This window comes from Psammomys obesus, unplaced genomic scaffold (assembly GCF_907164565.1).
Source record: "Psammomys obesus unplaced genomic scaffold, mPsaObe1.curated_primary_1811, whole genome shotgun sequence".
Classification (NCBI taxonomy): Eukaryota; Metazoa; Chordata; class Mammalia; order Rodentia; family Muridae; genus Psammomys; species Psammomys obesus.
In genome coordinates, this window is record NW_026588752.1 from 5,010,824 (window position 1) to 5,025,610 (window position 14,787).

Genomic DNA, 14,787 nt, shown 5'->3' on the forward strand with positions numbered 1-14,787 from the left:
GTCGCGCTCGGGAGGCGGGCAGGGGATGAGGGGGCCGCGGCCGGCGACGGCGGCGGCCGGGGGCGGGCGGTGAGCGCTGCGGGGCGCTGTTGCTGAGGCTGAGATTTGGCCGCCGCCTCCCCCACCCGGCCTGCGCCCTCCGCGGCCCGGCCCGCGCTCCTGCGCTCGCTCCTCGCTGGCTCGCCCGCTCGCAGCCGCCGGCCCGACCCCCGTCCGGGCCGCGTCGCGCCGCCCGCGCTCAGGGCTGTTTCCGCGAGCAGGTGAAGATGGCCGAGAACTTGCTGGACGGACCGCCCAACCCCAAACGAGCCAAACTCAGCTCGCCCGGCTTCTCCGCGAATGACAGCACAGGTGAGGCTGGGGCCGGGCTCGCTGTCAGGGGCCGCGGCCGGGGGGGAGCGGGGGCCGCGGCGGCGGGAGACTGTTTCGGGCCTCGGGCCGCGCTTCCCCGTCGGGGAGAAGTAAAGCGGGGGCGCGGCCGAGTGTCCGAACGCGTGGCCAGCCGCGGTGACAGCGGAGGGGACCTCGGAGGGTGGGTGGAGAGGAGACCGACCGGGGCTGAGGGCTTGAGGGTCCGACCCCCGGCTCCAGGCGGTGCAGTCGCGGACACAGCTGCCGTCGGCTGGGAGTTGCGACTGAAGTTTCTTGGAATGTGTTGCTTGGGAAAACGCTTAGTGGTTTTGAAACTCTTGATTCTTTTTTTTTTTTTTTTCATCACCCAGTATTTTTTTTTTTTTTTCCAAAACCCCAAACTTCATTTGCGAGATGTCATCAAAGTTACTGAGGTGTCTTTCATTTACGTACGTAACCTTAAGGAAAGCTAGCAGTCTTTTAAAGTACGTTTGGGCTCCCGTCTGCCTTTGAGTTTGGGCTGGTTTTACAGTGGGATGAAAAATTAAGATTAAGTACTGTAGAGCTTTAAATTTTTCAGGAAACAAAAAAGCAGTCTAAATCTTTTCTCCGACTCACTAAATAGCTTCCCTGCAAACTTTCTTAGGTGATCGTGTCAGGTGCCCAAGAGTTTTCTGTTCATTCAGAAATTCAGAGTTCTTCTGGACAGCTCTGTGGTAACATTGCCAATTATTTGGATTTCCTCTTTGAAGTTCTTCTAATACAAACTTGTGCGCTACTTCGAACAATGCCGGCTCCGCGCAGCCAGCATTTCTTCAGTACGTTTTTCTTGTAGTAGCAGCATCTGAAAATCAGTTTCTGATGAATGGGTCCAAATCAGATTATGTTGCTGCCTGCAGATTGGCGCTAGACACAGATGTAAAGTTGTGGAACTCTTTCTCTGACTTTACTCAAGTGTATTAAAAAATATTTTTTGCCGTTGAAGCAAAACTTAGATTTTGTGGCTTCAATTGAATAATGTTCCTGGAATCCAGACATAAAAGGAGATGTGTAATAATATTTAATGTAGAAATGAGGGGTGATTGTTCTTCCTCCCTCATTTTTCAGGAGATTTTTGTTGACTTAAAATTTGTTCAGTAGTGGGAAGGAGTAAATGATTTGCAGATAGAGAAAAGTCACTAGTAGTACTTTCCTTTGTAAATGACAAGTTGTTTGACGCATATTTTTATAAAAGTGTGCTTATTGACATGAGAAATGTGGAAACAATGGTTTAAGTGCCCTCCTGCGGAAGAGAGCCCCCTTGCTTTAATGGTCTTGCCATGTTTGAACTGTAATCATGTGAATGTAGATTGTACTAGGAGTTCAGTCCTGAAGCTTGTCCTCTGACACTGGGAATGGGAAGACTTCAGCTTTGTTATTATTGAGTGAGGTTTTGTAGATTTTTTTCTTAGAAGTGGGGCAAATTAATAACATGGCAACAAAAAGACCTATAGTATTTTATACATCCAGCTGTTTACAAGATGGAACCCAAAAGATTGTTTTCTTTTTCTTTTGCTGTAGCTTATGTTACTGGGTGGTCAGATATTTACTTAATGTGCTGCTAATCAGAGCAGAACTTATCAGAAAGGCTTTTCCCCAATTAACCACTTTGTCTCCTTTCCAATTTTTACCCGGGAAACTCACAGGCGTACTTTCACATTTCCAAACATGAAACAAAAAAAAAATAGTTAGATTTAGTTTCTAATGATTCTGATTTAGATGATCAAAAGAATAAGATGGCAGTCATATTTGAGTCTCTGGTTACATGAAATGCACATGTCTTGAGGGTTTACGGTGGGCTGCTGAGCATGGAGCCACTCTTGAACACATTAAATACAGTGAAATTGAGTCAAGAATAACTGTTATCTAAGATCTAGTAACAGGATAGCTAGATCTTAGAGATGTAAGTTAAACACAAATGGCTGAAGTATTTGTTAAATATATTTAAAGCACTGACACCTGGAACAGAGACAGAAGGATAACATTATTGAGAAACTGAATCTTGTTTTAGTGAGGGGTTGTATCTCAAGTCTCCAAGAGAAAATTGGACTGCAAGTAGGCAAGCTGTGTGTTCAGAGCACAAGATCAAATTTGATGGTAGGAGAGGGAGCAGAGAGCTCTAGACATTGAGAAACAGCAACTACTTGAACTATGTGATATAGGCCACATCTTTGGGGACTGTCTTGTGAAAACATCAAGTGCATTTTAGTTGTGTTATTAGGGAGGGTAGTGGGAAGAGAAGAGAGTGCCCTTGATGTTGAGGAGCCTATCTAGCCTACTTGGAGTTCACCAAGGGGAGTGTCCATGTATGCATAAGCCACTCCACTAGGGGCCAGGCAGTCTCTGAGTGATGAACGCCTTTGTCACTTAAGATGGGGGAGAGCACACAGAGGAAGAGGGAAGGTGCCCAGAGGAGGATTGCAAGAAAGAGAAACTACTTTTCACTTCACTATAGGCAGCTCTGGAGTGGCATAGGGTCAGATGATACCTGATGTTGGCGAAGTACTGTTTTCTTTTTCTATGTTGAAGCATTAAGCACTTTATGAGAAGTGGGGGACTTTGTGTTACCAGTGGTTGTGTGTTTTAGAAACTTTCACTTACTGCTTAAAATAGCTTAATACAGTATCTTTTAACACCAGGGAGGAAAAAATATTCAGGCAAGTATTAGCTTTTTTTTTTTTTTTTTAATTTTTTTAACATATATATTCGGCAGTTCATACATTCATGAAAGTTGTTAAGGTTTTGTTTTTTGTTTTTTGAGGTAGAGTATTGCTGATTAGTTCATACTGTCTTGGAATTCACTGTGTGTACCCCCAGCTGGCAGTGAACTCTGGATCTTCCTGCCTCAGCCTTTTGTTTTGTTTTGTTTTGTTTTGTTTTGTTTTGTTTTAGAGACAGGATTTCTCTGTGTATCAAACCCTGCCTGTCTTGGGCTTGCTATGTAGACCTGGCTGGCCTTGAACTCACGGAGATCCACCTGCCTCTTTCTCCCATTTGCTGGGAGTAAAGTGGTGTGGCTTTGCCTCAGCCTTTTAAGTACTAGTATTATAGGTGTAAGTTATCGCACTTAGTAATTTGGGAAACTTTATGGTAAAATTTGTGTATAACAAATATACCACTTAAAAAGTGTTAGGGCCAGCAAGATAGCACAGTGAGTAAAGAAAGGTGTTTGCGATTTAAGTCTGGTGGTCTGAGTTGGGTCCCCAGAACCCATATAAAGGTGGAAGAGAGAACTGACTCCACAAAGTTGTCCTCTGACCTTTAGGTTGTGACATGGCATGTACCACTTGCATCTCTCTCTCACATACACACAAAATAAAATACTTTATGAAGTTTTAAATTTGATTTTTGAAAATTGAACACAGGTATATTTTAGCCCATGCTGTGGTCCCAAATCTTTGTGTTTGTATTTTATAATGTCTGTGCCTTTAAAAAAATAACATTTTATATGTGTATGTGTGTATATATATATGTGTGTGTGTATATATATATATATATATATTTGAGACAAGCTGATGTATTCAAGACTAACATCAAATTGACTCTATATCCTAGGCTGCCCTCAGACTTGTGATTCTCCAGCCACAGCCTTCTGAGTGGTAGCTGGGATTATAGAAATGTGATCACTAGCAAAAAGTTAACTTTTCAAGAGTCAGAGTCTTACTATGTAGTTGAGGCCTTGCCTCAACTCCTAGACTCTAGTGAGCCTCCTGCCTCAGCCTTCTAAATAGTCACAAATCTCTTTAAATTCAGTAGAGAAGTGTATTGGAAGAAAGCTTGTGGTAAATTTGATTAGCCACCTACATCTTTTATTGCTGAATGGAAATCTTCATTGTGTGTAGTCCTTTATGTATCCCTGTGCTCTTCTCTAAGCCAGCTCAGCAGCAGATGAAGAGAATCTAGATGAGGACCTGTGACTTAAGGGGGATTGTCTCCAGAGCAACAGATAGAACCACATCTAGATGGTTAAAAGTCCTAGATTCAGGTGACATGGCTCAGCATGTAAAGGTGCTTGCCACCAAGCCTGAGAACTTGAGTTTGATCCCAGTCCTGCACACAGTGGAAGGAGAGAGCTGTGACTCCTGCACGTTGTCCTCTGACCTTCATACGTGGGTCATGACATGTTCATGCCCACGTACATACATGTACACATACACAATAAATAAATGTAATAAAAAAGTATTTGAAAAAAAATGAGTGTCCTAGGAATTTATAAATGTATAAATTTACCTGGTGCCAGGCAGTGCTATTGCATGCAGTTAGGAGGCAGAGGAGGTGGATCTCTGTGAGTTTACACCAGCCTGGTCTATGGCTAAGCAGAGAAACCTTGTCTCAAAAAAACAGTATGTGTGTGTGCGTGCGTGCGTGCGTGGTTCAGTTCCCAGCACCCACATGACAGCTGTGACTCCAGTTCCAGGGGATCTGGACTTGGTAGACACTGCATGCACATGCTACACAGATACACATGCAGGCAAAATACCCATACACATAAAACAAACATTCCTTGGCTTACAGACAGTGGTATTTGCCAGGTCTCAGTAGCATTCACTTCAGCTGGTGAGGGAAGACCTGTGTAGGCCTGTGGCACACCTGTAACTCTAGCACTCTGGAGTCTAAGGCAGTTGGGTCTAGCTTAGGAGCATGAGTTCTGGGCAAGCTTGTAATATAAGCAGGTCCTAGTCTGTCTATCTGTCTGTCTGTCTGTCTGTCTCTCTCTCTCTCATACACCCATACACACACGAGTAGTGCTTTTTAGAAAATTTATAATTTATGTTTCTTATTTTACTTTATTTTTGTCTTGACTAAATAGAAAGTAAAGGTTTTCATAGAGGTAGGACTCTTCATGACTATATCTTGTCATGAAAATACAAACTTTTTGGGAGCAGGAACGAGTTGCACTAGTAGCTCTTCAGAAAAGACAGTGTAATTGTGAATCACACCAATGGTATCATAGTGGTAAATCAAAAGATGGGGGTTCTGTAATTACTATTATTTTTTTGTTGAGACAGGATTTCATATAGTTTAGACTGGCCATGAATTCCTGATGCTTTTTTGCTGCTACCTCCTGAATTGTTGGAATTACAGATATGCCCCACTGTACTCCACGTGATTCTGTAACTCTTAAATGTAACTGAAAATGACTTATAAAGGACCCGAGGCTTTGTTTCTACAGTTGGAAATTGATGCTTAGGTTGTAAGCCAGTCGTTTCACACCTGTAACTTCTGCCGTTGTGGTTGGCTCTCAAAGTACCCCATTACTTAGGGCTTTGTAAATGCTGATTTTTAGTGTTTTTACTTCATGTTTGAAAACAAAATATTTTAAAATGGGGTAGCTAATATGTCTCCCATTGTTAAAATGAAGTATCTTATTGTGGGGTTTGTAAAGACTAGGAAAGCTTGTTACTTTAGCTTTTGGAGTTCATTAATGAGGGCGTTACCTCTTCATCTGACTTAGGTCAACACTTGGTGTATATTTCAAGAAATTGTTTTCTCAAAAGGGAAAAAAAGGCTAGGGCTGGAGAGGGAGTTCCAGGACAGCCAGGGCTACACAGAGAAACCCTGTCTTGAACAACTAAACAAAATGTAAATTTAAAAAAAAAATTTTTTTTTTTAAAGGTTTTGTGCTCCATTGAGGTTAGTTCTAGCCAAGGAATTTTGTTGTCAGCCTCTCAGAGCTTGTGCTGGTGGGCATTATAAGCCTTCAGAGGTGAGTGCTGAACTTTGAATCGGTACCACAGCTCATTAGCACCGGAGTGCCCCACTCCTCTATGTGATGACGAATCAGTAGTAACTTCTGTGAAGGGCCAGAGAGGCATATTCTGGTTCTGTGGTGGATCTGGTCTCTTGCTCTAACCAGTCTACTCTGCCATTTTGGCAAGAACGCAGCCACAGATAGAATGTGGAAATGGCTTTCTCCTCTTAAACTTCAATGTAAGAATTGACATCCAGAGAATTTTCCCTTGAGCCACAGCTTGATGATTTGAGTGGTATGGGACTTATGGTCTAAGTACCCATTTGGGAGTACTGGTTGGCTGTGGCTCTCTCAGCTGGGCATGGCAGGAACACAAGTTTTCTGAGACTTGCAAGTGGCCCGGACAGTGATCAGTAGGCAGGGTAGGATGAGCACTTCATAGTAGAAGGCTCGCTCTCTCAAGTTTTTGTTTTTCTGTAATAGCTTTATATACTATATTAAAAATCAGGTACATTTGGCAAAAAGCCAGGTAACTTCATTAAGGTGGCTGGCCATTTTGCTTCTTGATTACTCCAGTAGCCGATAGCATTCTTTTCCCTGCTACTTTGTCACCTCAGGTCCTCAGCATCTGTGAAACTAGATGGTGAACGGCTCCGTGGTATAGGCAGGTTGTGGTATAGGTTTCCCACAATTGCCCTGCTGGCACTGAACACAGCATAAGGAGGCTTACTTGCCCAGTAGGCCTTTAAGGCAAAAAGTAAGAGAATATACAGTTTTTGTCCTTGAAAATGCTCTAGTTTTCTCCCAAGATTTTGTTTTTACACTGTCACCATTCTTTGGGTACCTTCTTTCCATTCTTAATTTTGTTAGTTACATTTAGATAGTCTGATCGTTGATAACCTAGCTGGTGAGCTCTGATCAGATTTTAACTCTCTTACCTCAGTTTTCTCATCTGTAAAATGGATGATGGTTATATTTTCATTACAGTATTATCTGAGGTAATATCTGGAAAATGCTTGGTTTGGAGGAATGCTCAATGAACAGGAGCTGGCAGTGTATCCTCCAGGGTATGTGGATGTGCCTTGTCCTCTGAGAATTTCCTGGGAACGCTAATTTGATTAGACCATTAATTGTTATCACAGATGCCCATATGTAGCTATGTTCATGGTATATCTTCACTGGATATATAACCAGAATTCTGTAATCAGCACTATTGTCTCCATTTTCACTTTTTAAATTTAATAATTGTTTATATTTTATGTGTTTTGCCTGTACCATGTTTGTGCATTACCCTTGGAGTTCAGAAGAGGCCCTCAAATCACCTGGAACCAGAGTAATAGATGGTTGTTAGCTGCTGTGTGGGTGCTGGGAATTGAACCCCGGTCCTTTGGAAAAACAGCTTGCTAACCTATCTCCCAGCCCCTTCACTTTGTTTTTAAAAACTGAAAACATGATCAGTATGAAAATTTAAAATTCTAAAAACTTATGTGTTCTGTAAACTCTTGATAATTTTGAGACACTTCATGGATTTCATAAGTCTCGAGTATATGATTCTATTCTGTTCTTTATTACTGTTTGCCTTAAAGTTCAATCTGAGATACCAGTTAATGTTTTACAGAAGGTTTTGCTTGATGCCTTTCAGTGGCTTAAAACTGTTCACTCAAACTCTGAGGTAAAACTAAGAAAAGAATGCAAAATGCAATTAAGTGAAAGTGCACCCAAAGAGGGTGTATTTAGTTCCTACTGTTCATACTGAACATCTCAGTATGTAGACTCCCAAGAGCTGAAGTGGGGCCAATGGTTTGGTGGTCTTTCCAACTTTTGTTTCTCTGGCTTTTCCTGCTGTACCAGAGTGCTAATCTGTCAGTTGGGGAAGCCTAGCTGTTTTCCCAGTCTTCAGGGCTGGAAATAGGACCCTGGCCATAATAGTCTTTTCATCCTGGATATCACAGTACACATAGATAGCTCTTCTGTAATTCATCTTCTGGTTGCTCCCAGATGTCTCTCAGAAGCCTTCATTCTTCTCCGCATACCCTCTGAACCAGGACGTTAGTATATATACCTTTGCCCTTCACCCACTCTTGTTTTGTTTTTGTTTTTTGAGACAGGGTTTCTGTGTAGCCCTGGCTGTCGACGAATTAATTGAGGGCAGCCTCAATCGTACAGTGTTCCACTTGCCGCTGCCTCCCAAATCTGCTGGGAGTAAAGGTGTGTGCTACTATACCTGGCCCCCGTTTACCTATCCCTTTCCCCCCTTTTATTGAAAGTAGAGTTTTTCCTTCCTCACATAATATATCCTGATTATGGTTTACCTTCCCTCTCCTCCAGTTCCTTTACCTCCCCTGTCATCTGGATCCACCTTCTTTCTGTCTCCTTAGAAAACAACCTGGCAGCCCGGCCTGGTGATGCATACCTGTGATCCCAGCACTCTGGGGGGCAGAGGCAGGGTGGATCTCTGTGTGTTTGAGGCCAGCCTGGTCTACAAAGCCAGTCCAGGATGGCCAAGGCTACACAGAGAAACCCTGTCTAGAAACACAAACAAACAAAAAACAAAAACAAGAAAGAGGGAGAGAAAGAAAGAAAGAACGAAAGAGAATCAGGAGTCCAAGGGATAATAAAATAATAAAATGTAAGATTAAGCAAAAATTAACACATCAGAGGACAAAACAAAAAGAAAAGAGACATAGACCCTCTTGTTCCCACATTCAGGAATACCATAAAAGCACTAAACTGGAAGCCATAACATAGATCCAAAGGACTGGTGCAGGCCCTGTGCCTGCTGCTTCAGTCACTGAGTTCATGTGTGCACTGATACTGTTGATTTAGAGGGCATTGTTTCTTTGGTGCTTTCCATCCCCTCTGGCCCTCATAGTCTTTTTGCTTCCTCTGTCACAGGGTTTCTTGAGACCTGAGGAGAGGGATTTGATGGAGATAATCCCATTTAGGGCTGAGTGTTAAAAGGTGTCTCGATCTATATAATGTCTGGTTGTAGGCCTCTGTATTGTTCCCATCTGTTGCAGGAGGAAGCTTCTCTGATGGCTGAGCAAGGCACTGACCTATGAGTATAGTCACAGTGCATAGGAGCCATTTTATTGCTACATTCTTTCAGTAGAACAGTAGTATTTGCTTTTACTCTAGGTCCCTGGGCTGTCTTGTCTCAGGTTCTTGGAGGAGATCTTAAGTCAAAGTAGGTATTGGTTGGTTACTCCTACAAGCTTTGTGCCACCATTGCATTAGCATGCTTTGCAGGCAGGACACCATTGTAGATTGAAGGGTTTGTGCCTGAGTTGGTGTTTACAGTTTTCCTTTTGTACCTTTCTGTACCTAAAATACTAGCATGTAGGGGTGAAGGCTCTATGTAGGCACCAGCTTGACTTCTCCATGTTCAGTGAGCTATAGGTGTTGTCAGCAATAGAACCTTGTAGTCATTTTGTGGAGAACAACCTATAGTCTTGGCAACAGCCAGCGTTTGGGGATTCTCATGGAACTCCTTTGACCAGCAGTTCAGTATAACCCATTCCTGGTACTGGAAGCTCCATTTGGTGACTCTGTTTCCCCCATCTTTTCATTTATTTATTTATTTCATCTTTTTATTTAGCTCACATGTGTATATGTGTGCATATATATGTGTCTGTTATGTATGTGTATAATATGCCTCTACTGTATAAGGTCTCCATACTTCCTCAAATTGTCCTTAATTCTTGTTTTCTCTCCCCTTATTTCTTCTCTCATCCCCTCTTCCTTCCCTTTCCAGCCCCCCTCCCCATCCATTCACAGCCCTGTATTTTATTTCCCTTTCCTAGGGAGATAGAGTTTCTTACTCTATATCTAACCTTTGTGGTTCTATGAATTGTAGTTTAGTTATCATTGACTTAGTGGCAAGTATTCACATATAAATGAATACGTACCATATATGTCTTTCTGGGTTTGGTTACCTCACTCAGGATGAATTTTTCTAGTGCCATTTATTTACTTGAAAAGTTCATGATTTTATTTTATTTTTAAATGGCTGAGTAATATTCTGTTGTGTAAATGTCCCACATTTTCTTTATTTTATCCAGTCATTTGTTGAGCGACATTCAGGGTGTTTCCAATTTCTGACTGTTATGGATAGAGCAGTAATGAACATGGTTGAGCAAGTGTCTTTGTGGTAGGATGAAGCATCCTTTAGGTATATGCCCAAGAGTGGTACAGCTGGATCTTGAAGCAGATTGAGTCCCATCTTCCTGAGGAACTGCCACACTGATTTCCATAGTGGTTGTACAAGTTTGTAGTCTCACCAGCAGTGCTTGAATGTTCCTCTTACTCCATATCCTTGCCACCATAAGCTGTTTTACTTTATTGATTGATCTTAGCCATTCTTACAGGTGTAAAAATGAAACCTCAGTACTGATTTGCATTTCTCTGATGACTGTAGATGTTGAACATTTTTTTAAAGTGCTTCTCAGGCATTTGAGTTTCTTTTGAAAATTCTTTGTTAGATCTGTACCCTGTATATGCCTTCTCTTGGATGTGTAGTTGGTAGAAACCTTTCCCTATTCTGTAGGCTGCCACTTTGGATGATAGTGTCTTTTGCCATGCAGAAGCTTTTCAGTTGTATCAGGTCCCGTTTCTTAATTGTTCCCCTTGTTGTGAGTGCTAATGGTGTTCTGTTCAGAAAATCTTTTCATGTGCCAGCATGTTCAAGGCTATTCCTCACTTTCTCATCTGTCAGGCTCAGTGTATCTGGTTTTATATTGAAGTCTTTGGTCCATTTGGAGTTGAGTTTTGTTCAGGATGGTAAGTAACGAAACTGTTTGGATCCTTACACTTGCAGCCTTCCAGGTTGACCAGCACTATTTGTTAAAAGATGCTGCCCTTTCCAGTGCTTACTTCTGGCTTCTTTATAAAAAAGCAGGTGTCCATCAGTATATGGATTTACAGTTCAATTCCATTGATCAATAAGTCTGTTTTTGTGCCAGTACCATGCTGTTTTTATTACTAAGCTCTGTAGTACAATTTGAGGTTGGGGATGGCCCTCACCTGCTTTCTTCTTGGAATATATCTGTCAGATCTGCCGTGTCCTGTCCACAGCTCTCACTTTAACTGGGAAAGGGATCATGCCTTCTTATTAGTCTCAAGCTTAGTCTTCAGGAAACAAAACAAAATATAAAACAAAACAAACCTCTCACTTTACTGAAATGTGAACCATTGTACTGATAACTGTGGGGGGTTTTGAATGTTCTGCTTCCCCAGGGTGGTCCTCTAAGAGCCCTGCATGGGTGCTCTTCGGCTTACTGATGAGATTAAACCTTGAATGGTCCTAACCCAGGGTACTTATACACAGAGAGACAGAGTGTGCAAGGTTTAGAAGTAAGCAAAGTACCCTCTCCCTTTTAAAAGTTTCTAAACAGTATAAAGGACTGTTGCTGTCTTTGAAAAACTATTGGGGTGTTTTCTGGTTCCCTCAGGTAGCAAGTCTGTTTTTGAGTACTGTGTCTAACAGCTGAATTCCTATTAAAACCTACTGTTAAGAAATACTTGAATATTATCTCTAGTGACATTTCCCCTCGTGTTTTGTTTCTATTAATCAAAAAGAATATTTAGTTGAAGCATTGCTAAGAATAGTAAAACCCAGCAGTGAAATCTTCTTCCATCCCTTAAGAGTCTCATCTGTTACTGTTTGAGGATCTCTTAATTTGCCATTCTTCACCTGTGCCTTGTTGTGTATAGCCACAACGTGTACACAAGGTATTTCTTCTTAGAGCTGTACTGAATTAATGTCCTGAATTCAGTCTGTAATACAGAGAATGGTCTGCTTAATGGGGCTATACATTCTGCAGTAATATAATTATTTTACTTAATTTTATTTCATGTGTATTGGTGTGAGGGTGTCAGATCACCTGGAACTGGAGTTACAGTTGTGAGCTGCCCTGTGGGTGCTGGGATTTGAACCTGGGTCCTTTGGAAGAACAAACAGTGCTCTTAACCTCTGAGTCAATCTCTCCAGCCCCTATAATTATTTTTATAATAGAAAAATTTCCCCTTTTCACTACCACCTACCCATGTTTACTTATTTGAGTATTTTGTGTATGTGAAGTTGTCTGTGAGTGTGTGGGAGTTGCAAGTGTGCCATGACACTTGTGTGGAGGTCAGAGAACACATGGGAGTTTTGTCTTTCTGTGTTACATGGTCCCATGGAATGAACCGGGGTCATCAGGTTTGGCTGCAGGTGCCGTCAATTGCTGGGTCATTTGTCAGCATCCCCTTGCATGTTTTAACTTTGTAGTTAGCATAGCCAGTGAAACAGCAGAAAGTTAGGTTGTTCTTTATGATAACCTATGTAGAAGGCAGGGGTAGCATTTAGATAGAATTGAATAGATTTCAGTGTTTGATTATGAGTTGAATGATGACACTCAGGAGCTTTAGAAAACTATCAATAAGTAGGGATTGCGTTGATAGTTATGGACTATGAAAGCTTGACCCAGTTCTTTTGGATTAAAATATTTTGAGTATTTGTCACCTGATTAAAAGTAGAACCTTCTAAGCATGACTCAGAGTTGAAGGAAATGTCAGAGCTTTTTATACTGGGAGCCAGCCGAATATGCTCTGGAGGAAGCCCTGGCTTGGGCTCAGTGGACATGGAAGTTTAGCTCCCAGCTCAGCAGCTCTGTGACTGGGGCCAGAGGCTTCCTGTGGAGTCTTGAGGACAAAGGGCGTGGGGCAGAGATCTCTCTAAAAGGGAGTCTCCCGTTTCAGTATTCTACTTTTGCTCAGTTTGATTAGCTTTGTGTTTATCAGGCTCTTTTGGAGTTTGGCATATAACCATTTGAGGCAGCTATTATTGTTTAATTAATTGAGAAAATAGTAAACATTACTCTTGGGGCCAGTGAGGACTGAAGTTATTGATACAGGGATGAGACCTTGCCCCAGACCTAAACCCTGTAGCTTCTCGCTAGGACAGTATAGGAAGTTGCTGTCTTGTCTTGTTTCACTTCCGATACCATGGCCTAATGCAGTTTCACCTCCAGTTTATAGAAAGAATGAATTGAGAGCTAAGATTTGGAACTGCTACTAAACAAGCAATTGTGTGGCTCACTTTACTTGATCTGCTCTTTATTGGAAAATTAATTAAGTGGAACTGGTTTCTAGTTACAGTTTCAGAGCAAAGGCTTGATATGGGTTAGGACTTGCAGAGTAAAAGGAGAAATTGTAAAAGTTGTCTTTTATAAAAAGCAGCATTAGGAGAATGGCTGTGGGCTCCCTGTATAGCTTGTCAAGTGGCCTTTTTGAGAGGAGTGCAGTCGTGCCCTCATTGGTTTCTCTTTGCTTCCACCCATGGATCTTGAGGTCAGAGCAGATCCAGCTCTAGTATTGTGGGGTGTCCTCTTTCTGAAGATTCTTGTGATGAGAAGTTCTTTCATTGGAGGTTATTATTTTTCCATTTTCTTCTATATTTTAGCTATGGTGCATAAAGAATAATTTTCCTTGTAATTGGGTGTCATTAAGTCTTGTAATCTAGTAAACAGCTAATACTGAAGATAAAAACAAAGGTATAAACCATTGATAGGGTCTTATACTCGGGTGATCAGTTGTTCTTTGTAGAGCATGACCTGCTTACAGTTGACTTTTTCATGAAACCTCTTCAGGGACCATTCAGATAATAGGAAGAGAAGTCAGTGTTTTAATTTTTGTGATGGCATTCTTAGTGTCTGAAGTGTGGGGAAAGGATTCCTTCTCAACAGTTAGAGAGGTTTGCACATTGCTTTTTTTTTTTTTTTTTTTTTTTTTTGAGATGATATTGGTGATCCAGAGGTCAGTGCTGCTCAGTAGGTGTGAAAAGCCCACACATACCATTAAGTACCTGAAATACGACAAATCTGATGCAAGAACTATTCAGTTTTATTAACTTATTTATTTACTTTTGTTTGTTTGAGAGAGGGTTTTTAGTAGCTAAGGCTTGCCTCAAACTCACTGTGTAGCTGAGGTTTTCCTTGAGCTTCTGATTCTTCTGCCTCTATCTCTCAAGTGCTGTGATTTCAGGCATAGGTGACAATGCCTGGCTAAATGTTAAATTATTGAAAAAAAATTAAGTAGATGACCTCGTGTGATTAATGGCCATTGTTTTTAACAGTCGGCTCTAAGCTCATTTGCTTCTCACATTTGTCTGGATTTTTCTTTAAGATGTTTATGATTTAAAGACAAAGTCCTTTTAAAGATGGAGGATACTTCCAGAAATAACTACTTATGGCTTAGGTTAATTTTTCAGGGTTATTCACTGGGTTAATAGTTGTCATACTGTGCTGTGGGCCCTGGTTGATTTTTGAAAGACAAGACAGGCCTAGATTCTGCCTTCATGGATGTACTCATGCTGGGGAAGTCTGCTGCTACAGCACTCAGAGGGTGACTGTAACACCAGATGGGGCAGAATTTGCTCTGAAGGGTCTTGGGAGGCTTCTTGGGGATAGTGATGTGTGCTGAGACCTGAGGGTGGTTCTTTTCTGGGCATGGGGAACAGCACAAATGTCACGTGTGAATGTCTGGAAATGTAAGCCCTTGAGCACCCTAATAGTTTTCAAAAAGTCAGTTTTGTTTTTGGACTGTTTACTGAGCCATCCCAATTTAGGAGCCTCCAGTGGCTTTTGAGATGATGGACATAGATGGTGTGGTCTTGCCCTCAGGGAGTTGGTCAGGCCTGCCCTCCAGTCTCACCTCCACCACTTCTT

General features: G+C 41.8%; 1 protein-coding gene across 1 annotated transcript in view; it reads left to right on the forward strand.

The window, feature by feature from the left end:
• The first annotated feature begins 49 nt into the window (after positions 1 to 49).
• The window catches only part of Crebbp (CREB binding protein), a 137,494-nt gene continuing 122,756 nt past the window's right edge, over positions 50 to 14,787 (forward strand). The window contains exon 1 of the mRNA XM_055604468.1: positions 50 to 351. Coding sequence (XP_055460443.1) covers positions 267 to 351 — 85 coding nt within the window. The 5' untranslated portion in view covers positions 50 to 266. The remainder of the gene's footprint in view (positions 352 to 14,787) is intronic.